A 23,602-nucleotide genomic window follows, 5' to 3' on the forward strand; every position below is an offset into this window, starting at 1 on the left:
CTTTTCCCCCCGGGATCTGTTCGTAAAAAGCCGAGCAGGAGTCAGGCCAACAATGGGGATTAAATCCAACGTGCGCTTCCCTTTTCTCCTCCCAAAGAATTCCCACAAACTCAGGCGGCTCGCCCTCAGGGTTTTCAGGACGTGTTTTCCTCAGAGTTTCCCGAAAAAAAAAAAAAAAATCTCATTTTTATCCTTCAGAACGGGGTGAGGAAAAGGGGAAAAAAAAAAAAAAAGGAGCAGCGTTTTTCCAGCTGAGGAATCCTCCCGATTTCAGCTGCCGGCCTCTGAGCAGCTAATTCCCAATTTATGATTATTAAAAGATTAAAGCCTGCAGCAGCAGCCAGCTTTTCACACCAGGGCCGCATTCCCCCGAATAAAAAAATAATAATAATAAAAAAAAAGGCCTTTAAAAAGAGGCCGGGGTTGAAATCAGCCGGGAGGAGCTCGGTTAATGACGGCGGGGCCACAATAAAGGGATTTTTCTTTGGGATACGGCACCGGGACCCCTGAGCCCCGGGGTTTGGGGATTTCCTAAAGGGACAGCGGGTGACACTGAGGGGGTGACACTGAGGGTGGGGACACTGAGGGGGTGACACTGAGGGTGGGGACACTGAGGGGGGGACACTGAGGGTGGGTGACACTGAGGGGGGTGACACTGAGGGTGGGTGACACTGAGGGGGTGACACTGAGGGTGGGGACACTGAGGGGGTGACACTGAGGGGGTGACACTGAGGGGGTGACACTGAGGGTGGGTGACACTGAGGGTGGGGACACTGAGGGTGGGGACACTGAGGGGGTGACACTGAGGGTGGGGACACTGAGGGGTCCCTCAGGATTCCCGGGGGGTCCTGACCGGTTAAACCGGGGGGTCTCCGGGTACCGGAGCATCACCGGGTGAGAGGAGCCCCCACACCGGGATTTGCCCCGGGGGCTTCGAGAGGGGAGAATCGGGAGAAATAAGGACGAGGGGGATGGAATTGGGGTCCCCCAATACTGCAGGGGGGGTCCTGAGCCTTCCAGCCCCGGTAAACCAGAGGGATCACCGGGTACCGGAGCATCACCGGGGGAGAGGAGCCCCACACCGGGATTTGCCCCGGGGGGCTGCGGGAGGGGAGAATCGGGAGAAATAAGGACGAGGGAATTGGGGTCCCCAAAGAGTGCAGGGGGGTCCTGACCTTTCCTGACCGGTTAAACCGGAGGGTCTCCGGGTACCGGAGCATCACCGGGGGAGAGGAGCCCCCACACCGGGATTTGCTCCCAAGGGGCTGCGGGAGGGGAGAATCAGGAGAAATAAGGACGAGGGGGATGGAATGGGGGTCCCCCAATACTGCAGGGGGGGTCCTGCCCCTTCCAGCCCCGGTAAACCAGAGGGATCACCGGGTACCGGAGCATCACCGGGGGAGAGGAGCCCCACACCGGGATTTGCCCCGGGGGGCTGCAGGAGGAGAGAATGGGGGGAATAAAGGCCAGAGGGACAGAATGGGGGTCACCAAAGAGTGCAGGGGGGGTCCTGACCTTTCCTGACCGGTTAAACCGGGGGTTCCCGGGGTACCGGAGCATCACCGGGGGAGAGGAGCCCCACACCGGGATTTGCCCCGGGGGCTGCGGGAGGGGAGAATCAGGAGAAATAAGGACGAGGGGGACAGAATTGGGGTCCCCCAATACTGCAGGGGGGATCCTGCCCCTTCCATCCCCGGTTAACCCGGGGGGTCTCCGGGTACCGGGGGATCACCGGGGCGGGACGAGGCGCTGGGGCATCACCCCCCGTTCCCAGGCAGCTGCTCCCCGGCCGGGCCGGCCGCCGCGGGCTGCGCAGGAGCCGGGGAAGCGGCGGGGGAAGGCGGCTGCCGCCGGCGGGGCGGGGTTTTCCCATGGAGCCGGGAGCGCTCCGGCACGTGCTCGGACGGGGGAAAACGGGGAGGAGGAGAGGAGGAGGAGGAACGGGAATGGGAATGGGAATGGGAACGGGGAGGGGGAGCGCATCGGGCGCCAAGAGCCGGCTTTGATTGACAGCGGCGCCCCCGCCAGCCAATGGCAGCCCGGGCGGCCGCCCCGCGCTCCCCGCCCCGTTGGCCTCGCGTGCCGCGCCAGCCGCCGCCGCCGCCGCCGCCGCCCCCGGGGCCGGGTGTCACAGCCGAGCGGGGCCGCGGCCGGGGCCAGCGCGGCGGCGGTGCCCGGGGCCAGCCCCGCCCGCGCTCTCCCCTCACACCCCACCCTCCATTTTCCCCCTCCTCCCTCACGGCTCCTCCTCCCTCACCCCACGTGGCCTCTCTGAGGGGGCGGACTGGGCGGGGCGTTCCCTCAGCGCGCGTGACGGGGCGGGGCGGGGTCTTGAGGCGCGGGCCAATAGGAAGGCGGGACGCGCGGGCGCGAGGCGCGGGCCGGGCGCTGATTGGCTGGGCGGGAGTGTGGGAACGGCGGCGGCGGCGGGTTCACACGAATGGGCGCCGCCGCCGGGGCCTATAAAAGGGCGCGGGCGAGGGGCGGGGGGCGCCGCCCGCACCGACCGCACGCCCCGCGCCCGCCGCACGCGCCCCGCGCCCGCCGCCGCACGCGCCCGCGCCGCCATCGCCCCCTCCGCCTCGTCCCCGCAGCCACCCGCCGCCTTCCCCCGCCGTCCGCCCTCCTTCGGCTCCGTTCTGCCCCCCCGCCCCCGGCTCCCGTTCGCCGTCTCCCCCTCCGGCCATGCCCGCCGACACGGGCATGGAGAAACCCACCGCGTCGCCCATCGCCGGCGCGCCCGCCAGCGCCAGCCACACGCCGGACAAGCCGCGGAGCGCCAGCGAGCACCGGAAGGTAAATGGAGGAGGAGGAGGAGGAGGAGGAGGAGGGTGCCGGTCGGGGCGCAGCAGCGGTGGCGGCGGAGCTGGATGGCGGCAAGCCCGCGGCCGTGCTGAGGTCGGTGATGGTCGGGGCATGACGCGGGGCTCTGGGGTGGTTTTTTGGGGAGGGGGAGGTCCCCGGGGGTCGTGCGGGGGGCGCTGACCGGCTCCGCTCTGCCCCCGCAGTCCTCCAAGCCCATCATGGAGAAGCGGCGCCGGGCGCGGATCAATGAGAGCCTGGGGCAGCTCAAGACGCTCATCCTGGACGCGCTCAAGAAGGACGTAAGTGGGGCTCTGGGGGACACCGGGGGATGGATGGATGGACGGATGGATGGATGGACGGACGGACGGACGCCCGGCCCCGGGGCAGCCCTGACCGAGCCGCTCTTGTCCCGCAGAGCTCGCGGCACTCCAAGCTGGAGAAGGCGGACATCCTGGAGATGACCGTCAAGCACCTGCGGAACCTGCAGCGGGCGCAGATGACCGGTGAGTGCCGGGCCCGGGGGCACCGGGAGCCGCACCGGGGATCGGGATCGGGGACCGGGATCGGGGTCTGCACCGGGAGCTGAGGAGAGGGCATCGGGGATCCGCACCGAAGGCAGGGCACCGGGAACCGGACTCTGACCCAGTGGCTGAGGACTGGAGCTGGCTACAGGAGACCGGGACGGGGCTGTTTACAGGGAACCTGGCTCCGGACCGGGGCTGGGGGCCGGGAACCGGGCTCCAAATCTGGGGTTAGGGACAGAGGACCAGGAACCGGGGTCCAGAACCGGAGTTAGGGACAGAGGACCAGGAACCGGGCTCCAGAACCGGGGTTGAGCACAGAGGACCGAGAACCGAGCTCTAGAACCGGGGTTAGGGACAGAGGATCAGGAACTGGGCTGTAGAACCGGGGTTAGGGACAGAAGACTGAGAACCGGGCTCCAGATCTGGGATTAGGGACAGTGGACTGGGAACCGGGCTCCAGACACACCCGGGACTGGGGACAGGTTATCGGGGCCAGGTTATCGGGGCCGGTCCTCCGGAGCTGCCCCTGACCTGCCGCCCCCTCCTCACTCCCCATCCCCTCCTACAGCCGCTCTCAGCGCCGACCCCACGGTCCTGGGCAAATACCGGGCCGGTTTCAACGAGTGCATGAACGAGGTGACCCGGTTCCTGTCCACCTGCGAAGGGGTCAACGCCGACGTCCGCGCTCGCCTCCTGAGCCACCTCTCGGCGTGCCTGGGTCAGATCGTGGCCATGAACTACCCACCGCCGCCTCCTCCGCCGCCTCCCCCCGCGCAGCCCGCACATCTGGCACAGCAGCAGCAGCAGCAGGTCCAGCTGCCGCCGGCCACAGCTGGAGCCGTGCCCGTGCCCTGCAAGCTCAGCCCGGCCGAAGCTCTGTCGCCCAAAGTTTACGGCGGATTCCAGCTGGTGCCGGCCACGGACGGGCAATTCGCTTTCCTCATCCCCAACGCGGCTTTCCCCGGCAGCCCCGCGCCCCTCGTTCCTCTCTACGCCAACGCCAACGTGCCGCTGGCGGCAGCAGCAGCAGCAGGAGGAGGAGGAGGAGGAGGCGCCGGGAACGCGGCCGCCACTCCCTCGGTGTCGCCGGTGCAGGGTTTGACATCATTTGGGGGCAGCATCGGGCCGGCGTCTCAAGCCGGGAGTCCCCTGGGGGAACGCAGCAGCGAATCCGTCTGGAGACCCTGGTGACTTCTCCGAGTCCTTCACAAAGCTCCAAAAAAAAACCATAAAAAAAACCCCATCAAAATCCCTCTCGTCGGCTCCGTTGTATGGAGCCCCCTGCTATGTTTTGGGGGTTGGTTTGGTTTTTTTTTTTTTTTTAAAAAAAAGGAAAAGCAGATTTAAGCGGAAAGGAAGAAAAAGGACCTCGCTATTGAACGTGGTATTTATTATTTTCAGAGGTTGGGATCTCTCGACTCGTATTTTTACTCCTTTAAAATGCCTTTATTTGAGATGCTTTTTTTAAAGAAAAAAAAAAAAAAGGAAACGAAGAGAAACGAACAAACTAATAATAATAATAATAATAAAGGAGAAATAGTTTTGTAATGAAATATTGAAAAAGTTATAATGCCAAAGTTGTTTGTATCCCGTCGGTCTGTGGGTGTGTGCGTGCCTGTGTCGAAGACTTCCAAAAAAAAAACCGAAAAGAGAAAAAAAAAATGCAGGTGTTTCAATAAAGGAACTCTTTGAAATAGTTTTTTTTTTTTTTCCTCTCACCTTTTCATTTTGGTTTGAGAGTGAGCAAGGACGAGCTCATCCTCAAAAAAAAAAAAAAAAATTCTAAGACTGGACTTCCTCCTTATTTCAGGATAATTGGAAGGGCTTTGGGTAAGAAATCGAGGAGGGGAGGGGAGAAAGCGATGGGGAGTTTTGCAATCAGAAGGATTCCTAAGGAAAAGAAAAAAAAAAAACAAACCCACAATCTGCTGGAAGCTGAGGAAACGCCTCGTGCCTGCGACCTGCTCCCAACCCTGGGCGGCTTTTTTTTGGGGGGGCCCAGAAATTCCTCCCCGAGCCCACAAAAGCGGCGGGCAGAGCCCGTCCCCATTGTCGGCAGGGTAATTAGGAGGTAGAAAAGGGTCTCATCGAGTATGCAGCGGGCTCTTTGGCAACTCGGGAGCCCTATTGAAACTCCTGGGAAACTCGGAGCTCAGGGTTAATGTGTGTCTTTTTTTCTTTTTTTTTTTTTCTTTTTTTTTTTTTTTCCTTTTTTTTTTTTTTTCCTCATTGACAGGGGCCAGATAGACTCGGGTACTCAAAGCTGTTGTAAATTCAATTGCCCGGCTTCACAATACCCACCTCATAAAAATAAAAAAAGAGAAAAAAAAAAAAAGAGAATAACTCGCCCTCGAGGTGGGGGTTTTGTGGCTTTTTCTTCGCCGCCGCCCAGTAAAAAATGAGGAGGAGAAGGAGGGGGGAAAAAGTGAGGAAAAGACAGTTTTGCCACCCATTCTGAGTCACCCCCCGGGCACTTGAACCGCGGCCAAGTGGAAGCGAATCTCTCGCACACACGCGGAGAATGAGCCGCTTCCAGTTGTCGCCAATTAAATCAGAGCCGCGGTGTGGAGGAAAAAAAAAAAAAGATAATGAAGGGGGGAATGGAAGCTTTGTGCTGCTCTGCTCCAAATCTGCGAGGTGGGGCCGTTTGGAATGTGCGGGAGGAAAGGCAGCAGAGGAGCTGCGGAGTGCCAGAGGCGGCTCCGAGCGGGTTTGGGCTCCGGGGGGGTCCTGGGGGCTCCGGGGGGGTCCCGAAATCCCAAATTTCCCGGAGCCCGGGGATTGTCCTACTGCCTGGGATGAGCCCGGTGGGACCAGCAGCTCCCCGGGTCTGATCTTTACAGAGCATCCGATGCCACAAACCCATTTTAAAATTAAATTTTATATTCCTTTTTGGGGTTTTTTTGAGGATTTTTTTTACGCCAGGAGAATGAGCTGATCTTTGCAGAGCATCCGATGCCACAAACCCATTTTTAAATTATTTTTTTATATTTATTTTTTCTTTCTTCCTTTTTTTTTTTTAACACCAAGAGAACGAGCTGATCTTTGCAGAACATCCAATACCACAACCCCATTTTCTAATTCTTTTTGCAGAGCATCCAATGCCACAAACCCAGGCATCTCCTTATTGTTTTTATCTCTTTTTATTATTATTATTATTATTAATTTAGGCTAAAAATGCGGTCCCATCCTCCAAGCTCCCATTAACAAGCAATCCGCGCCTTCTGGGAGCTCGGAGCCCTTGGCTGTGTGCTCAGGGGAGGGGATAAAAAGCAGATTATCGGCTCCCGGAGGCTTTTTTACAGCTTCCTGATGGCTCAGGCGGGGCTCCCTGGCAGAGCCCGAGCTGCTCGGAGCCTGGGACCGACCCGGTGCGGCAATTCCTGCGCTCCCGAGGTTTCCCCATCGCCGCTTTGAGCAGCGGAGCTCCGGCTCAGGCAGGAGCTTTTCCCCGGGAGCTTTCGTTATGCAACAGCGGCGAGAAAATCGCGTTCCAGCGATCGTCCTCCATCCCCCCGAGCGGCTGAGCCCCTCCTTCTCTCGGTCCGAGGGAGCGGATGAAAGGCTGAGCTGTCGCCTGTCTGTAACCCAATCCTCCGCCGCCGCTCTCTCCCGAAAATCCTCCTTTTCTGGCCCTGCCCGGGGAAGGTTCTCAGCGCCGGTGGCTCCGGGCACAGCCCGGCCCGGGGGAGGTGATGAAATTCCTGAAATCCCCAATTTCCCAGAGCCCCGAGCCCCGGGATTGTCCTGCAGCGTGGGCAGGGCTGGGGGGAGCCCGCTGGGATGGCTCAGGGGACGAGCAGAGCATCCAAGGGCACACACCCATTTTTAATTGGTTTTTTAATTTTTTTTTTTTATTGTTATTTTAGGCTAGGGGAACTGGTATTTGCAGAGCGTCCAATGGCACACACCCATTTTTAATTGGTTTTTTTTTTTTTTTTTTTTTTTTTTTTTTTTAATTTTTTTTATGATTATTTTAGGCTAGGAGAACTGGTATTTGCAGAGCGTCCAATGGCACAAACCCATTTTTATTTTTTATTATTATTATTTTAGACTAGGAGAACTGATATTTGTAGCGCATCCAATGGCACACACCCATTTTTAATTGGGTTTTTTTATATAATTTTAATTTTTTTTATTATTATTTTAGACTAGGAGAACTGATATTTGCAGGGCATCCAATGGCGCAAACCCATTTTAATTTTTTTTATTTTTTTTTTTTTTTAGACTAGGAGAACTGATACTTGCAGAGCATCCAATGGCGCAAACCCATTTTTAAATTATTTTTTATCTTTCTTTCTTTTTTTAGATTTCATTTTAGACTAGGAGAACTGATCTTTACAGAGCATCCAATGCCACAAACCCGTATTTTTAAATTTAATTTATTTAATTTTTCCCCCTTTTTTTTTAATTAGAAAGGTGAGATCATCCTTCCAAGCCCTCTCTCCCTGTGGGAGTGAGAGCCTGGAAATGCCCAAACGGCGTCACCTCAGAGCCCCCGGGGCAGGCTGAGCGCCCACCTCTGCTCAGGGCCTGACACCTTCATCGCGCTGCTCAGAAACCCCAAATCCTGCCCCAAAAATGTCCCTGCCGTGAGCTCCAGGTGAGAAATCCCAAATCCTGCCCCAAAATGTCCCTGCCCAGAGCTCCAGGTGAGAAATCCCAAATCCTGCCCCAAAATGTCCCTGCCCAGAGCTCCAGGTGAGAAATCCTAAATCCTGCCCCAAAACGGCCCTGCCGTGAGCTGCAGGTGAGAAATCCCAAAAATGTCCCTGCCGTGAGCTCCAGGTGAGAAACCCCAAATCCTGCCCCAAAATGTCCCTGCCCAGAGCTCCAGGTGAGAAACCCCAAATCCTGCCCCAAAACGGCCCTGCCCAGAGCTCCAGGTGAGAAATCCCAAAAATGTCCCTGCCGTGAGCTCCAGGTGAGAAATCCCAAATCCTGCCCCAAAATGTCCCTGCCCAGAGCTCCAGGTGAGAAATCCCAAATCCTGCCCCAAAATGTCCCTGCTCAGAGCTCCACGTGAGCTCCAGGTGAGAAATCCCAAATCCTGCCCCAAAACGACCCTGCCGTGAGCTGCAGGTGAGCTCCAGGTGAGAAATCCCAAATCCTGCCCCAAAAATGGCCCTGCCGTGAGCTGCAGGTGAGAAATCCCAAAAATGTCCCTGCCCAGAGCTCTAGGTGAGAAATCCCAAATCCTGCCCAAAATGTCCCTGCCGTGAGCTCCAGGTGAGCTCCAGGTGAGCTCCAGGTGAGCTCCAGGTGGGCTCCAGGTGAGCTGCAGGTGAGCTCCAGGTGAGCTCCAGGTGAGCTCCAGGTGAGCTCCAGGTGGGCTCCAGGTGAGCTGCAGGTGAGCTCCAGGTGAGCTCCAGGTGAGCTCCAGGTGGGCTCCAGGTGAGCTGCAGGTGAGCTCCAGGTGAGCTCCAGGTGAGCTCCAGGTAAGCTCCAGGTGAACTCCAGGTGAGAAATCCCAAATCCTGCCCTAAAACGGCCCTGCCCAGAGCTCCAGGTGAGCTCCAGGTGAGCTCCAGGTGGGCTCCAGGTGAGCTCCAGGCGAGCTCCAGGTGAGCTCTGCTCCACCCCGGGCCGGCCCCAGCCCATCCATTCCTCGCTCCAGGGTCATCCCCAGGTTATTGCCCCGCACCAGCAGCTCCTCCAAAAGCCTTTTTTTCCAGAGGCTTGGAAATTTCCTTTTGTCCCTTTAAAGGAAAGAGCAAAGTGCGCCGCTGGCCCCGAGGTGAAAGTCCGAAGGGATGGGAGCGATAAATGCAGCGGGGAACTCACCGGGAATGGAATTATCGGGGTGTGGAGGGCCGAGGAGAGCTGGGACAGAGACCGGGAAAAAAAAAGCAGGAATTCCTCCTTCCATGGGGAAGGATGTGGCGAGAGGTGTTCAGGAGCCATTTCCAGCTCCAAATGGGGCCGGGGGTGGGAGTTCCAGGAGGGAAAAGCCGCTGGAATGTTCCGAGGGTTGGGCTGTGGTTGTCACAGCGCCCAGACCCCGCGGGCACCCCGAGAAATCCCGGCTGGAGAGAGGGAAAAGTGCCCAAGGCTCCGGGCAGGAATCCAGCTCCTCCCGGCTCCCGGGGCTGGGGAAAAGGAGAAGTGGAAAAGGGAAAAAAAAAAATAAAACATCTGGAAAAGCACGAAAGGTTCTGGAGGAGAGTTTTTCCTTCCCAGCTCCTGGGTCTGGTCGTGTCCTATTTCCCTCGCCAGCAGGGGAAAAGGGAAAAGGAGAAATCATCTGGAAAATCCCTGAGGTTCTGGATGGGACTTGCTCCTTTCCCAGCTTCAGGGTCTGCCCAGGTCATTGGGGGAAAAGGGAAAAGGAAAATAATCTTGAAAATTTCTGGAGGTTCTGGATGAACCTTTTTCTTTTCCCAGATCCAGGGACTGCCCAGGTCATTGGAGGAAAAGGGAAAAGGAAAATAATCTTGAAAATCCCTGGAGGTTCTGGACAAAACTTTTCTTTTTCCCATCGCCAGGGCCTGCCCAGGTCATTGGGGGAAAAGGGAAAGAAAAACCACCTGGAAAAGCACTGGGGGTTCTGGATGAGACTTGTTCCTTTCCCAGCTCCCAGACCTCCCACATCAACAGGGAAAAAGGGAAAAGACAAACATCCAGAAAATTCCTGGAGGTTCTGGATGAGCCTTTCCCTCTTCCCATCTTTTGGGCCTGCCAAAGTCACCAGGGGAAAAGGAAAAACCACCTGGAAAATCCCTGGAGGTTCTGGATGAGAATTTTTCCTTCTCATCTCCTGTCCTTTGGGTTCTGCTTCCGAGTTCCGCACCGAGCAGGGGGCTGGGAGTGGAACCACATTTTCCACATTTCCCTTTTTTCCCACATTTCCCTTTCCCCCACATTTCCCACATTTCCCCCGTTATTTCCCCAATCATTCCCCACTCGATCTCCCTGGGGAGGCGGCACAGGGGATGTGGGGCTCCGGGGCCGTGTCCGTGACATTCCAAAAGCTGCTGCTGAGAGGGATGAAGGCACCGTGAGCCCCGGGGCGCTGAGGAGGAGGAGGAGGAGGAAGAGCAGGAGCCCGGCTCACTGGGGGCAGTTCAGCAGCAGTTCAGCAGCTCCCGGAGCCTCGGCGCGTTTTTGGGGTCAGGGGCAGAGCCCCGGGACCTTTATCCCATGTTCCCGCTCTGTCCCGCTCGGATGGGGCTGGAACGGGCCCTTCCAGAGGCTTTTTGGGCTCTCGGTGCCCGGTTCCTGCCCCGGCTGCCCTCCGCTGTTCCGGGCCAGGGGCGAATCCAGCGGCAGGAAACACAACCCAAAACTGGGGAGGCTGCCTCTGCCGGGGGGCTGGGAAAGGAAAGAAATGGAAATCTAAATCTAAATCTAAATCTATTCTAAATCTATTCTAAATATATTCTAAATATTTTATAAATGTATTATAAATATACATAGACATATTAGTATAAATATAAGTAAATTATAAATATATACCAGTATAAATATGAGTCTAAATCTAAATCTAAATGTAAATCTAAATCTATTATAAATATATTACAAAGATACATATACATGGACATAGAAGTATAAATATAAATATATTATAAATATATATGTAGATATAAGTATACATATACATATACATATATATCAGTATAAATGTAAGTATTAGTATAAGTATAAATATAATATACATGTAAGTATAAATGTACATATAAGTACAAATAAATTGTAAATATGTATCAGTATAAATGTAAGTATTAGTATATATATAAAAATAAATAATATACATATGCCTGCTATACATATATATAAATACACGTATAAATATATGTATATTTATATAAATAAATACGTATACAGGTACTTCTACCCCACTGCTGCTAACCCCTGCTCTCAGAGCCATGAAATCCTGGAACATCCCGAGCTCTGGAATTTTCCCTGCCGTTCTCTGCTTCGTGCCTCAAATCGAGGAGGAGGAGGAGGAGGGGCAGGGATGGAAATTCCCTTTTTTCCCCATTTTCTGCCCCTCCGGGACCCCTCAGAGCCGCGTCCCACCCGCTGCAGCCCTTTGCCCCGTCACATCCCATCTCCCGCCGGGCGGGGACGTGCAGGACGGGAGGATTTGCTCCAACCAGCTCATAATAAATCAACGACTGGTGGAATTCTCTGACCTGTCAGGCCGGGCTGCGATGCCACATCCCGAGATGTGACAATGTCAGTGTGACAGCTCTGCCCTGCCGGCAGCTCTGAGTGACAGCCTCTGCCTGCGAGCGGGGCTCGGCTCCAGCCCCACACAGCCTCCGGGAGGATTTCACACCCGCGGAAAAACCAGCCCAGGGTTTGGGCAGAGCAGCTCGTGGTTGGGGGGTTCCTGACGGGGATGTTTCAGGGTTGGTTTTGTGGGAGTTGTTGGGGAATCCTGGGGAAATCCCGAGATTCTGGAGGTTCTGGTGTCCGTGACACGGCAGGACACCTCACGTCCCTCACCCTGGAGGAGCTCCTCCTGTCCCTCACCCTGCCAGGACACCTCACATCCCTCACCCTGGAGGAGCTCCTCACGTCCCTCACCCTGCCGGGACACCTCACATCCCTCACCCTGCCGGGAGCTGCCTCCCAGTTCCCCTGCTCAGCCCAAAGTCTGGCTGCTCCCCGAGACCTGAGCAGGTACCTCTGTGCTGTGCTGTGTGCTGGAGTTGGCCCTGTTCCCCTGTCCCCTCTGTCCCCTCTGTCCCCAGGATCTGAGCAGGTACCTCTGTCCTGTGCTGTGTCCTGAGGGTGATTCTGCCCTTCTGGCCCTCTGTCCCCAAAATCTGAGCAGCCACATCTGTCCCTGTGCTGTGTGCTGGGGGTGGCCCTGCTCCTCTGTCCCCTCTGTCCCCAAAATCTGAGCAGCCACATCTGTCCCTGTGCTATGTGCTGGGGGTGGCCCTGCTCCTCTGTCCCCTCTGTCCCCTCTGTCCCCTCTGTCCCCTCTGTCCCCTCTGTCCCCAAGATCTGAGCAGCCACCTCTGTCCTGTGCTGTGTGCTGGGGGTGGCCCTGCTCCCCTGTCCCCTCTGTCCCCAGAATTCCCTGGAGCAGCAGCTCCTGCTCCTTTTGTCCCCAGGGCTGGGGCACAGCTCAGAGCCCCACCGGGAATTCTGCCCTTAAGGCCAGGATTTAGGGAATCACCGAAGCTGAAGGAATTCAGGCATCAACCCAGCGCTGCCAGGCCATAGGAGAGCCAAGCCTTGTCCCCAGATGTCACATCCAGATGTTTTCGGGGCCCTCTCAGGGGTGGGATCCCACCACTGCCCTGGGCAATCCGATCCAGGGTCTGACCATCCTCTCAACGAGGAATTTTTCCTTGATAACCAACCCAAATACCCGACTTGAGGATTTTTTCCTCTCTGGGAGGAGAGGCTGGGGTGGACACGGGCAGTCAATCTCAATTCCTGCAGGATTTTATGGGAATATCCCTGCTCCCAGCACTAAACCCTGGGGTATTTATTTCTGGTGCAGCTTGAGGATTTTTTCTCTTTTCCCCCGGGGAGAAGAGGCTGGAACACCCAGGAGGGATGGACACAGGCAGCCAGCCTCGATCCCTGCAGGATTTCCTGGCAATATCCCTGCTCCCAGCACTAAATCCTGGGAGGACAGCTCATTTCTGGTACAACTTGAGGATTTTTCCCCCGGGGAGGAGAGGCTGGAACACCCAGGAGGGATGGACACAGCGATTCCTGCAGGATTTTCTGGCGGTGCCTTTCCCCATCACCACCCGGAGCTTTTCCAGGGCTCCCTGGAGCTTTCCCCATCCCTGCCCTCCTTTCCGCTCCTCCCCGAGCGCTCCGCGATTCCTGCCCGGTGACGGAACTCGGCAGGGGAAAGCCGCCGCCGCTGCTGAATCACCGGCGCAGGTCCAGACACGCTCCCGGGGCCGTGCCTGGAGGGGAAATTATTCATCATCATCATCATCATCATCCTCCTTCAGCCGCGGGGCGGGGAGCGGCCCCCGAGCCCGGCCGGAGCCTGGGAAAGCGGGAGGCGGCCGGGCTGAGGGGTGGGGAGGGCTTCAGGAGGGTTTCAGAGGGTTTCAGGAGGTTGGGGAGGGTTTCAGGAGGGTTTCAGGAGGATTGAGGAGGGTTGGGGAGGGATGGGGAGGATTTCAGGAGGGTTTCAGGAGGGTTCAGGAGGATCTCAGGAGGGTTTCAGGAGGGTTTCAGAGGGTTTCAGGAGGGTTCAGGAGGGTTGAGGAGGGTTTCAGGAGAGTTGAGGAGGATCTCAGGAGGGTTTCAGAGGGGTTCAGGAGGGTTCAGGAGTGTTTCAGGAGGGTCGGGGAGGGTTTCAGGAGGGTTCAGGAAGGTTTCAGAGGGTTTCAGAGGGTTTCAGGAGGATCTCAGGAGGGTTTCAGAGGGTTTCAGGAGGGTTCAGGAGGGTTCAGGAGGGTTCAGGAAGGTTTCAGGAGGGTTTCAGGAGGATTGAGGAGGGTTGGGGAGGATTTCAGGAGAGTTTCAGGAGGATCTCAGGAGGGTTTCAGAGGGTTTCAGGAGGTTGGGGAGGGTCGGGGAGGGTTTCAGCAGCTCAGGGGCCACCAAAGTGCCACCCAAGAGTCACCCAAAGAGCCACTAAAAAGCCACTAAAGAGCCACCCAAGAGTCACCCAAGAGTCACCAAAGAGCCGCTAAAAAGCCACCAAGGAGACACAAAAGAGCCACCCAAGAAGCACCAAAGAGCCTCCAAGGAACCACCGAGATGTCGCCCAGGGACCACCCAAAGTGCCACCAAAGAGCCACCAAAAAGCCACTAAAGAGCCACCAAGGAGTGACCCAGGAGCCCCCAAAGCGCCACCTAAGAGCCACCGAGATGTCACCCAAGGGTCACCCAGGGGCCACCAAGAAGACACTAAAGAGCCACCAAAGAGCCGTTTAAGAGCCTTTGGCAATTTTAAAAAATCTTTTTTCTCTTTTTTTTGGCATTTTTTTTCCTCTCTATTTTTTTGGCAATTAAATTATTTTCTCTCTCTCTTTTGTTATGGCATTTTTTTTTTTAAATCTCTTTTTTTTCGCAATTTTAATTTATTTTTTTCTCTTTTATTTTTGACTTTTTCTTTTCCCTTTTTTTCCCCTTTTCTCTCTCTTTTTTTTTTTTTTTTTTTCTTTCCCTTTTTTTTTGGCTTTTTTCCCTTTGCAGCTCTCAGCCTCTTAAATCATCCCCTCACCCGGCTGCCGAGGGAGGGAAATCCGGAGCTGCTCGGGGCGAGAGTTTAAAAACGTGTTAAAGGCCGAGATGCGGCCAGATGTGGAATTCTCCAGGGCCACCACGGGGCCTTCGAGCCGCTCGTGTGACACCTCTGCTTTCCACATTAAACCTCCCAGCGGGGAGGAAATCCTCCTGTGCTCTTTACCCCGTAAAAAACAGTCCCCATAAAACCTGGAATAAGAATAAATTATTAGCACGGGCTGGGAAAAAAAAAAAAAAAAAAAAAAAAAAAAAAAAAAAAAAAAAAAAAAAGGTTTATTTTATTTAATTTTTTTAAGGCAGCTGGTTTTATGGATTTTTTTTTTTTTTAATTTTTTTTTCTCAGTGCTGGATGAAGATAAAAAAAAAATCCTTGTGCCTCTGAGGGCGAAGGGAATGCTGGAGAGGCAGGGAAACGTGGGAGAGCTCCAGGCCCCGTTCGGAAAAACTCTCAGCAGGAAATCAATTCCTGTTCTTCCAGCTCCACTTCGGGCGTGGGACAGCAGAGGCTTCTCACCCTCCCCCAGATGTGCAGACAGATGTGGGGAGGAAAAATCAGGAATTTCCTGGGGGTTCCAGCTCCCCACTCGGAATCTCCTTCAGTTGTCTCCCAGACATGTGGATTTATATATTTTTTATTATTTTTTTCCCCCTTCAGTTTTTGATTCCCGGGTTTTTGGTGGCGTCGGAGCAGCTCCAGGGCTCCTTCTGAGGCTGGCAGGATTTAGGGGATGTTCTGTTGGGTTTTGGTTTTATTTCTGGCTGCTTTAGAGAAATCCTTCTCTTTTCACCCAAAAGGACGCCGCCGGTGCTGGCTGGGGCTGGGCTGGTGTCCTGCAGGGGACAGGAGGGACAGCTCCTGTGTCCCCTCTTCCCCCTGGTGTCCCCTGCTGAGGCCTCCCAGGGAGCTGGAAACGCTTCAGGGTGTCCCAGAGTGTCCCAGTGATGCCCCAGTGATGTCCCAATGATGTCCCAGGCTGTCCCAGGGTGTCCCAGTGTGTCCCAGGGTGTCCCAGTGTGTCCAGGGTGTCCCAGGGTGTCCCAGTCATGTCCCAGAGTGTCCCAGGCTGTCCCAGGCTGTCCTAGGCTGTCCCAGGGTGTCCCAGTGTGTCCCAGGGTGTCCCAGTGATGTCCCAGTGTGTCCCAGTGTGTCCCAGGGTGTCCCGGGGTGTCCCAGGGTGTCCCAGTGATGTCCCAGTGTGTCCCAGGGTGTCCCAGGGTGTCCCGGGGTGTCCCAGGGTGTCCCAGTGATGTCCCAGTGTGTCCCAGTGTGTCCCAGGGTGTCCCGGGGTGTCCCAGGGTGTCCCAGTGATGTCCCAGTGTGTCCCAGGGTGTCCCAGTGTGTCCCGGGGTGTCCCAGGGTGTCCCAGTGATGTCCCAGTGTGTCCCAGTGTGTCCCAGTGATGTCCCAGGCTGTCCCAAGGTGTCCCAGTGATGTCCCAGAGTGTCCCAGGGTGTCCCATGATGTCCCAGTGATGTCCCAATGATGTCCCAGTGTGTCCCAGGCTGTCCCAGTGTGTCCCAGTGATATCCCAGGGTGTCCCAGTGATGTCCCAGGGTGTCCCAGTCATGTCCCAGGGTGTCCCAGTGTGTCTCAGTGTGTCCCAGTGATGTCCCAGTGATGTCCCAGGGTGTCCCAGTGGGTCCCAGTGATGTCCCAGTGATGTCCCAGTGATGTCCCAATACTCTCCCACGTCTGTCCCAGCAGTGTCCCAGAGATGTCCCAGGGTGTCCTAGGTCTGTCCCCGGGCTCTCCAAGGTCTGTCCCAGGGATGTCCCAGCAGTGTCCCAGAGTGTCCCAGGGTGTCCCAGGTCTACCCCAGGGTGTTCTGGGTCTGTCCCAGCTCTGTCCCCAGCTGTCCCCGGCCTGTCCCCGGCTGTCCCCGGCTGTCCCCAGTCTTTCCCAGCTCTGTCCCCGGCTGTCCCCAGTCTTTCCCAGCTCTGTCCCCAGCTGTCCCCGGCCTGTCCCCGGCTGTCCCCGGGCTGTCCCCAGTCTGTCCCAACTCTGTCCCAGGTCTGTCCCAGGTCTATCCCAGCTCTGTCCCCGGCCTGTCCTCAGTTGTCCCCGGTCTATCCCAGATCTGTCCCAGTCTATCCCAGATCTGTCCCCAGGCTGTCCCCAGTCTGTCCCAACTCTGTCCCAGGTCTGTCCCAGTCTATCCCAGATCTGTCCCCAGTCTATCCCCGGTCTCTCCCAGATCTGTCCCCGCTCTGTCCCCGGCTGTCCCCAGTCTGTCCCAACTCTGCCCCATGTCTGTCCCAGGTCTATCCCCGGTCTCTCCCCGCTCTCTCCCCGCTCTGTCCCCGCTCTGTCCCCGGCTGTCACCCCTGAGTCACCCCTCTCCCAGCCCGGGCCGGGTTCCCGCGGGGCCCGGAGCCGCCGGTCCGGCCCAGCCGGTCCCTCTCGGGTGTGGCCGCGTTATTAAACTCCTAATTAGGGGAATCACCCCGTCATTAAATCTCCCGCCGCCCCCCGGCGGGCTGTGCCCGTCTGCAGCCCGAGCCCCGCTCCGCCTCTTCGGAGAAAAGGGAAATAAAAAGTTCTTCATGTTTCTGTTAATGAAGTTCTGCCTTCTTACTCCGAAATTTCATTTTAAACGGGATTTGTTCCTTCCCGGCCACGGGCTGAGCCCCTGCAGCGCTGCTGCGTTTGTGCTCGGGGCTGACCCCGAAGTCCCCAAGGCCACCAGCAGGGACACGTGGTGGCCCTGTGCTCTGCCCGAGGGACTCAGCGCCGGCTTCATCAACTCGTTAGAAAAGGGGAAAGATCAGTTTCTATTTCTATTATTTCTATTATTTCTATTATTTCTATTATTTCTATTATTTCTATTATTTCTATTATTTCTATTATTTCTAATATTTCTATTATTGCTAATATTTCTATTATTTCTAATAACTCTATCATTTCTATTTCTATTAAGAAACGTCTGATTTCTTAATTAGAAATCCCCTTTTAAAGGGATTAAATCCCTCCACAAACACGGGCCGAGGCCCAGAGCAGGCTCTGCCATTTCCCTGGGCTGGAAACGCCTTGATCCAACCCGGATTTCTGGAGGAAAAAGGGGGAAATTCGGGTCATTAGCGCGGGGCAGGAAGCCTCAGGGTTTACAGGGCTGGAGTTGGTTTTTTCCTGTGGCACACACACGGAACGGAGCCTGGAGAGACTTTTGTGGGAGGCAGGGATTATCCTGCGGGATGGATCAAATAAAAATATTCCGGGTGTAAAACTCCAGGGGTACGGAGGGACAGGACCCAGGGAATGGATCCCTGGGGAGGGCAGGTCAGACGGGATATTGGGAATATTGGGAATAAATCCCTCCCCGTGAGGGTGAGGAGGGGCCGGGATGGAATTCCCAGAGGAGCCGAGGCTGCCCCATCCCTGGAATTGTCCCGAAGGATGAATTGAAAAATATTCAGAGTATAAAGCTTTAGCACGGATATGGAGAGCTTTGGGAAACGGTTTTCCAAAGGCGTGGGAGGGAATTTGGGCAGGGAAGGAGGGCGGCACAGGAGGAAAAGGAGCTTTTATGGCCCGGCCCAAATGTCGAGGGCTGCGAGAAAATCCAAAATCTGGGAATGTTCATCTGGAGAAGAAAAAGCTCGAGGAGAATCCAGAGGAACTCGGGACAAGGGAGGGAGGGACAGGACCCAGGGAATGGATCCCTGGGGAGGGCAGGTTAGACGGGATATTGGGAATATTGGGAATAAATCCCTCCCCGTGAGGGTGAGGAGGGGCCGGGATGGAATTCCCAGAGGAGCCGAGGCTGCCCCATCCCTGGAATTGTCCAAGAATTGTCCTGCAGGATCCATTAAAAAAAAAAAAAAATTGGAATATCAAGGTTTTATATCAGGCAGCAGCTTTGGGAAACGGGTTTCCAAAGGCTGGGGTGGCGTGGGAGGGAATTTGGGGAGGAAAAGGAGCTTTTATGGCCGGCCCAAATGTCGAAGGCTGCGGGAAACGCGGGAATGAATCCATTAGGCACCAAATGGATGCCATAAACCGGGATTTTCTCCTCTCCTCGGGCTGTTTCACCTCGCTTTCATCCCGACGCGGAGCATTCCCACCTTTCCGCAGAGGGTTTTCCATGAGGATGATGAAGAAGGAGTTTCCTTGGGGCGGCTGCAGAAATTCCCGAATTTCCAGCGGGAAAATTCCTCCCCCTGCAGCAATCCCAAGGAAAAGCTGAGCCCTGCCGTTCCCCACACGGAGCCCGAGTGGGTTTTTCCTCGCTCCTGCCGCGACCTTGAGGAGCAGCAGGGATGTCGGGGGCACCCCTCGCGGTGATTAATTAACGGCACACAATTAGCGGGGCTCGCGCCCAGCCCTTGGAGCGGGATGTCGGGATCTGAGGTTGGGATTGGCGTCATTTCCTCACCTCGGCACCTTTCCCCTTCCCTCTCCTGCTGATTGAAACCATCCTGGGGATGTCCTGCATCGCCCAGATCCTGTTTAAAAATAAAGGGAGCCGCCGGAATTCCGGCCTGGGATGGGAAAATCCGGGACACGGCGGGGCTCCTGCTGCAGCTGGAATCCTCCGGGCCAAGTTTTCACCTCTCCTTTTGCTCCCAGCGGCTCCAGGAGAGTAATTTTTCCTTTCAAATGCAAGGCCTGGCCATAAACTTGGCAGGAAAAAAATCCCTCCGGAGCAAATGGCGAGGAAAGGAGGATTTTGGGGATGGGAAGGAGAGGGAATTTTGCTGCCTTGGGAAGGGGAAGTTTTGCTGCCTGTGATTTAAAAAAAAAAAAAAAAAACCAAATCAAAATGGACCGATCAATATCCCAAAGAAAGGATTTCAAATCTTCCCGAGCAGAACTTCCAAGGTTTTTCCTGGGAGATTTCAAATCCAGGAGTTGAATCTCCAGCTGAGAACAACCCCGGGGATACATTAATGAAAATAAATTTTAAAGACCCCAGATCAAAATGGGCCGATAAATATCCCAAATAAATCATTTCAGTGGGATCTGTCACACTCCTGCCTGCAGGAATTCCCTCTCCCGGTGCTGCAACACTTGGAGGGAACCCGGGAATTTTTGTTTTCCCAGCCTTGGCTCCAAGAATTCCCTTTCCAAGTGCTCCAAGACAAGAGAAGACCTTGGAGTTTTTGGTTTTCCCAATCCTGGCTGCAGGAATTCTCCTCTCCCCAGGTGAGATCCAGGTGAGATCCAGGGCCAGGAGGAGCGGATCCTCAGCCCGATCCCCCCTCAAGAGCTGGGAATGCCCCTGTGGAGAAGAAAAGGCTCCGGGAGAGCCTCAGAGCCCCTGCAGGCCCTCAAGGGGCTCCAGGAGAGCGGGGGACAGGGGCTGGAGGGACAGGGAAGGGATCCCACTGCCCAGGGCTGGGCGGGACACTGAATAAATCCCTGAATAAACCCCTGAATAAATCCCTGAATAAATCTCTGAATAAATCCCTGAATAAATCCCCGAATCAACCCCTCCCCGGGAGGGCGATGAGGGAACCCCCCGAGGGTCCGCGGCTGTCCCCGTCCCTGGCGGTGTCCCAGGCCACCTTGGAGCCCCCTGGCTGAGCCGAGGGGCTGCACTTGGTCGGGATTTTCGATCCCTTTGACCCCAAAGCTCCGGGGCCAGAAGCCCAGGAGCTGTCCCCGCTCCGCCCGCGCCCATTCCGCCTCCAGCCGAGTGGAAAGCCAACATCCCCGGGACACCGAGAGCCTTTTCCTCCCTCTTTTCTCCCTTCCCTCCCCTCTCCCATTCTTCCTTTGGCGCTCCCGGGGCAGAGATTTCAGCGGGAGAAAAAACCCCCCAAAACAAACCAGGGAGGAGAGAGAGAGATGGAGACCTGCGCTCCTTGACTCGACCTAAGCGACAATAAAACCCCACCAGAAAATAAAAAGCGCCGCGAGCAGCGCTCACCGCGGGGTCAGCAGGGACCATATGTCACCATTCCAGGGCAGGGGTCTCCATGGAGTCCCCAGGGCCAGCTCTTTGTCCCCGTGTGTCCCCAGCCCTATTCCCGGCCCAGGAGCACACGGACCGGGGGGGGACAGGAACAAATTGCTGCAGCCCAGCGCCCACGGCGTGGGGCCGGCGATGAAAAGGCCACGGCCAGAGCGGTGAAAAGCCGCAGAAAAGGGCTGGTTGCCATGGCGATGGGATGCTTACTGCCCATTAAACTCCAATCACATGTAAATTTATCCCCGGGCCTCCGGCGAGGGCGAGGGGGGACCCCCAAAGCTGCAGAAAAAAAAAAAACCCCGACGATCAAGAGTTTGTTTATCAGTTCGGGTGCCTTTAATCGGCTCCCTTCGAGGCTCCATTTGTTTAAAGTAAGAACCTGCACAAAGCCGCGCTGATTTATCATTTCCAGCGCTCCCTGAGATGGGGTTTGCTTAAAATCCTCCCCACCTCCGCCGAGAATAAATCCAGGCGATGCCCCGAGGTGGTACCCGCGGGTGGAGGGCTCTGGCATCCCCCGGGAGTTTCCTGGGATCCCTTTTCCACGGCCTGCCTCCTTCCAGGGGCTGTTTTAAATCAAGGAATAACCTTGGATTAAACTCTGGCTCCTCTGCAGCCTGGAGGAGTTGAGAGGGTTTGGTTTAGACACGGTTTCCCCTGAGGTTTGCAAGGAAAAATCATCTCCGAGGTGATGGGGAAAGTGATTTTTAGTGAGTGTCCCCATGGAGGAGCAGAGTTTGCTCCTCTGGGTGGTTTTAGGAGATGTTTTAGGGCGAAGGAAGTGGTGGAGATGCTCACAGTGATGCCAGAGGAATCTCTGACAGTCCTTCCACGGCCTGGCTCCTTCCAGAGAATGTTTGGAGCAGGCTGGAATGACCTTGGATTAAACTCTGGCTCCTCTGCAGCCTGGAGGAGTTGAGAGAGTTTGATAAAGACACGGTTTCCCTGGAGGTTTGCAAGGAAAAAACATCTCCGAGCCCAGGGGCAGCAAAAAGAAACTGATTTTTAGTGAGGATCCCCAGGGAGGAGGAGGATCTGCTCCTCTGGACGGTTTTTTGGGGATGTTTTCGGGTGAAGGATGCGGTGGAGAGGCTCGGGGGGATGCCCCAGCCAGGCACAGGGGAATTGTGGATTCTGCAGCTCTGGAATTGCCCGGGGGCAGGTTGGAGGGAGCGATCCGGGAGCCAGGAGGGGCAGGGAAGCAGCGCAGGAGGTCAGGGGTTAAACGGCAGCACCGGCAAGATTTTTGGGTTTGTTTTGCGGTGTTTTTGAAAAGTGAGCTTTGCAAACCTCCAGGAGAAAATCCCCAAAACTTCCCAAAACGCTCCTTTCCAACCCAGGGAAATCTGCCCCAGAGGGAGCAAATCCATGAATTCATTATCCCCACCCTGCACAACGAGCTCGAGTTTTCCCCAAAAGAGACTTTTTTTTTTAAAAAAAAAACCTCCAAATCTGACACAACCCCACAAACCCCCGGTGAGGTTTTTCCCCCTTTCTCTTTTCCAGGCTCCAGAGAAGCTGCCGGGAACATCCCGGAGCCGGCGCGGGCGTCTCCTCCCCGACAGGGAGCCACGCTCTAATTAAGAAGAAACCTCCACCAGCCCCTTGACAAAAGTCTGAGTGGCAGCTGATTATTGCGGCCGAGTGCAGCCTCTGCCGTTTTGTCGAGCGAGCCCATCAAATTAGGGCGGAATAAGATGTCCATCTGTTTCCTGAATGGCAGCGGCCGCCAGAGGGGAGAGAAAAAAAAAAAAAAATCAGATTCCCACCACCAGTTCCTCAAGTCCCAATTATTCCCAGATTATTTTTTTTTAAATTTTTATTATTTTTTTTTTAAAAAAGCCAACCTCGTTACTGACAGCCTGGGGAATCTGTAAGGAGGGTGAAAGGGGAGAGGAGATGGGGGTGAGGGTGTCAATCCCCCCGGGGGTGACCCCAGGGACTGACAGGATAAATATTCCCGGGATAAATATTCCCGGGATAATCATTCCCGGGATAAATATTCCCGGGATAATCATTCCCGGGATAATCATTCCCGGTCCCTTGGTGTTGGAGGAGTCCGAGGCACGAAGGGAAAACCCCTCAAATTGCCCTGGGGGGCTCCGAGACCCGAGCTGGGACCCCAGGACAGCACTGCCTTTGGCCTCAGCCCGCGGAAATAAAACCACCAACCCTTAGGGAGGAAAAGAGAACAACAAAAATCGAAATGGAGCCGGGGTTTGGTTTGTCACCGGGGGAAAATGTTCAGTTTGGGGTTTGGGTCTTCAGAGTGAGAGTAGATGGAGAATTATGGGAAATGCTTGAGTTCTTCTTCTTCTTCTTCTTCTTCTTCTTCTTCTTCTTTTTCTTCTTCTTCTTCTTCTCCCCCTCCTCCTCCTCCTCCTCCTCCATCTCCTGTGACAGTGGCACAAAGACTTTAGTAGGTGATGTAGAAATCTTCGTGTCCCAAATTGGCATTAATTACTGGTACAAAACTCTGATAGAGAACGTTTCAGGAGTTAATTGGATCAGGAACCATGAAGAGGCCCTGGACACCAGGCCCTTGGCAGAGGCGTTTTCCTGCACCTTAAACCTGGTGTCGGACATTTGGGATAAAAATTGAATAATAAACATCTGTAAGATTGAGCTGCGAGTTCTGCTCCTCTTTCAAACCCTGGCACGGGACTTGGAAAAGATTAAAAAAACCCGAATTAGGGGGATCTTGGACACGAAATGCAAGGCCTTGGGATAAACATTCCCAGCTCCTCCTCGCCTCAGGGAACAGAGGGGACAGTGACTTTTTTGCCCCTGGGGGCTCTGGGGAGTGTCCAGGAGGATTTCCAGGCTCCTGAGTGTCTCCAGTTCCTGTTTTCCCTTAATCCTTTGGCGCTGTTTGACACCACAGTGACACAGAGCCCGAGATTCAAAAAGCTAAAAATGACCTTTTATTTCTGGGCCGTGTCTCCCTTTTCTGCCATTTCACACAGACCAATCCCATGGGGACACAAAGGCAAAAGCTCTTCACTGCCATTGCTCAGAGCAGAGGGACACCAAGGAGAAGTCCCTCCTGGGGAAAGGGATGGAGAACAAAGTGACAGCCACAAAAACATTCCTCCTGCTCACAGAAAATTCCCTGGGGAAGGAATTCCAGAAACCCAAAACTCCTCAGGTATGGACCAGGGTTACAGGACAGAGCCTTGG

General features: G+C 55.3%; 1 protein-coding gene across 2 annotated transcripts; it reads left to right on the forward strand.

Annotated features, from left to right (window-relative positions):
- The first annotated feature begins 2,685 nt into the window (after positions 1-2,685).
- On the forward strand, positions 2,686-5,026 carry HES4 (hes family bHLH transcription factor 4). 2 transcript variants are annotated; one of them, XM_066340337.1, is made up of 4 exons: positions 2,686-2,898; positions 3,009-3,104; positions 3,221-3,308; positions 3,898-5,026. In XM_066340337.1, the coding sequence occupies exons 1-4, from the start codon at positions 2,686-2,688 to the stop codon at positions 4,518-4,520; spliced, it is 1,020 nt and encodes a 339-aa protein (XP_066196434.1). In that variant the 3' UTR covers positions 4,521-5,026. The 2 variants fall into 2 exon arrangements, with proteins under 2 accessions (XP_066196434.1, XP_066196435.1); XM_066340338.1 differs by having other exon boundaries at positions 2,686-2,796.
- Positions 5,027-23,602: the final 18,576 nt, after the last annotated feature.

This window comes from Sylvia atricapilla, unplaced genomic scaffold (genome assembly GCF_009819655.1).
Source record: "Sylvia atricapilla isolate bSylAtr1 unplaced genomic scaffold, bSylAtr1.pri scaffold_67_arrow_ctg1, whole genome shotgun sequence".
Lineage (NCBI taxonomy): Eukaryota > Metazoa > Chordata > Aves > Passeriformes > Sylviidae > Sylvia > Sylvia atricapilla.

Excerpts from the sequence above, each read along its gene's own strand:
- HES4 (XM_066340337.1), top strand. The coding sequence starts at position 2,686 with ATGCCCGCCGACACGGGCATGGAGAAACCCACCGCGTCGCCCATCGCC. Across the intron at positions 3,105-3,220 it reads TGGACGCGCTCAAGAAGGAC|AGCTCGCGGCACTCCAAGCT; the intron begins GTAAGTGGGGCT and ends CTTGTCCCGCAG. Across the intron at positions 3,309-3,897 it reads GCAGCGGGCGCAGATGACCG|CCGCTCTCAGCGCCGACCCC; the intron begins GTGAGTGCCGGG and ends CCCCTCCTACAG.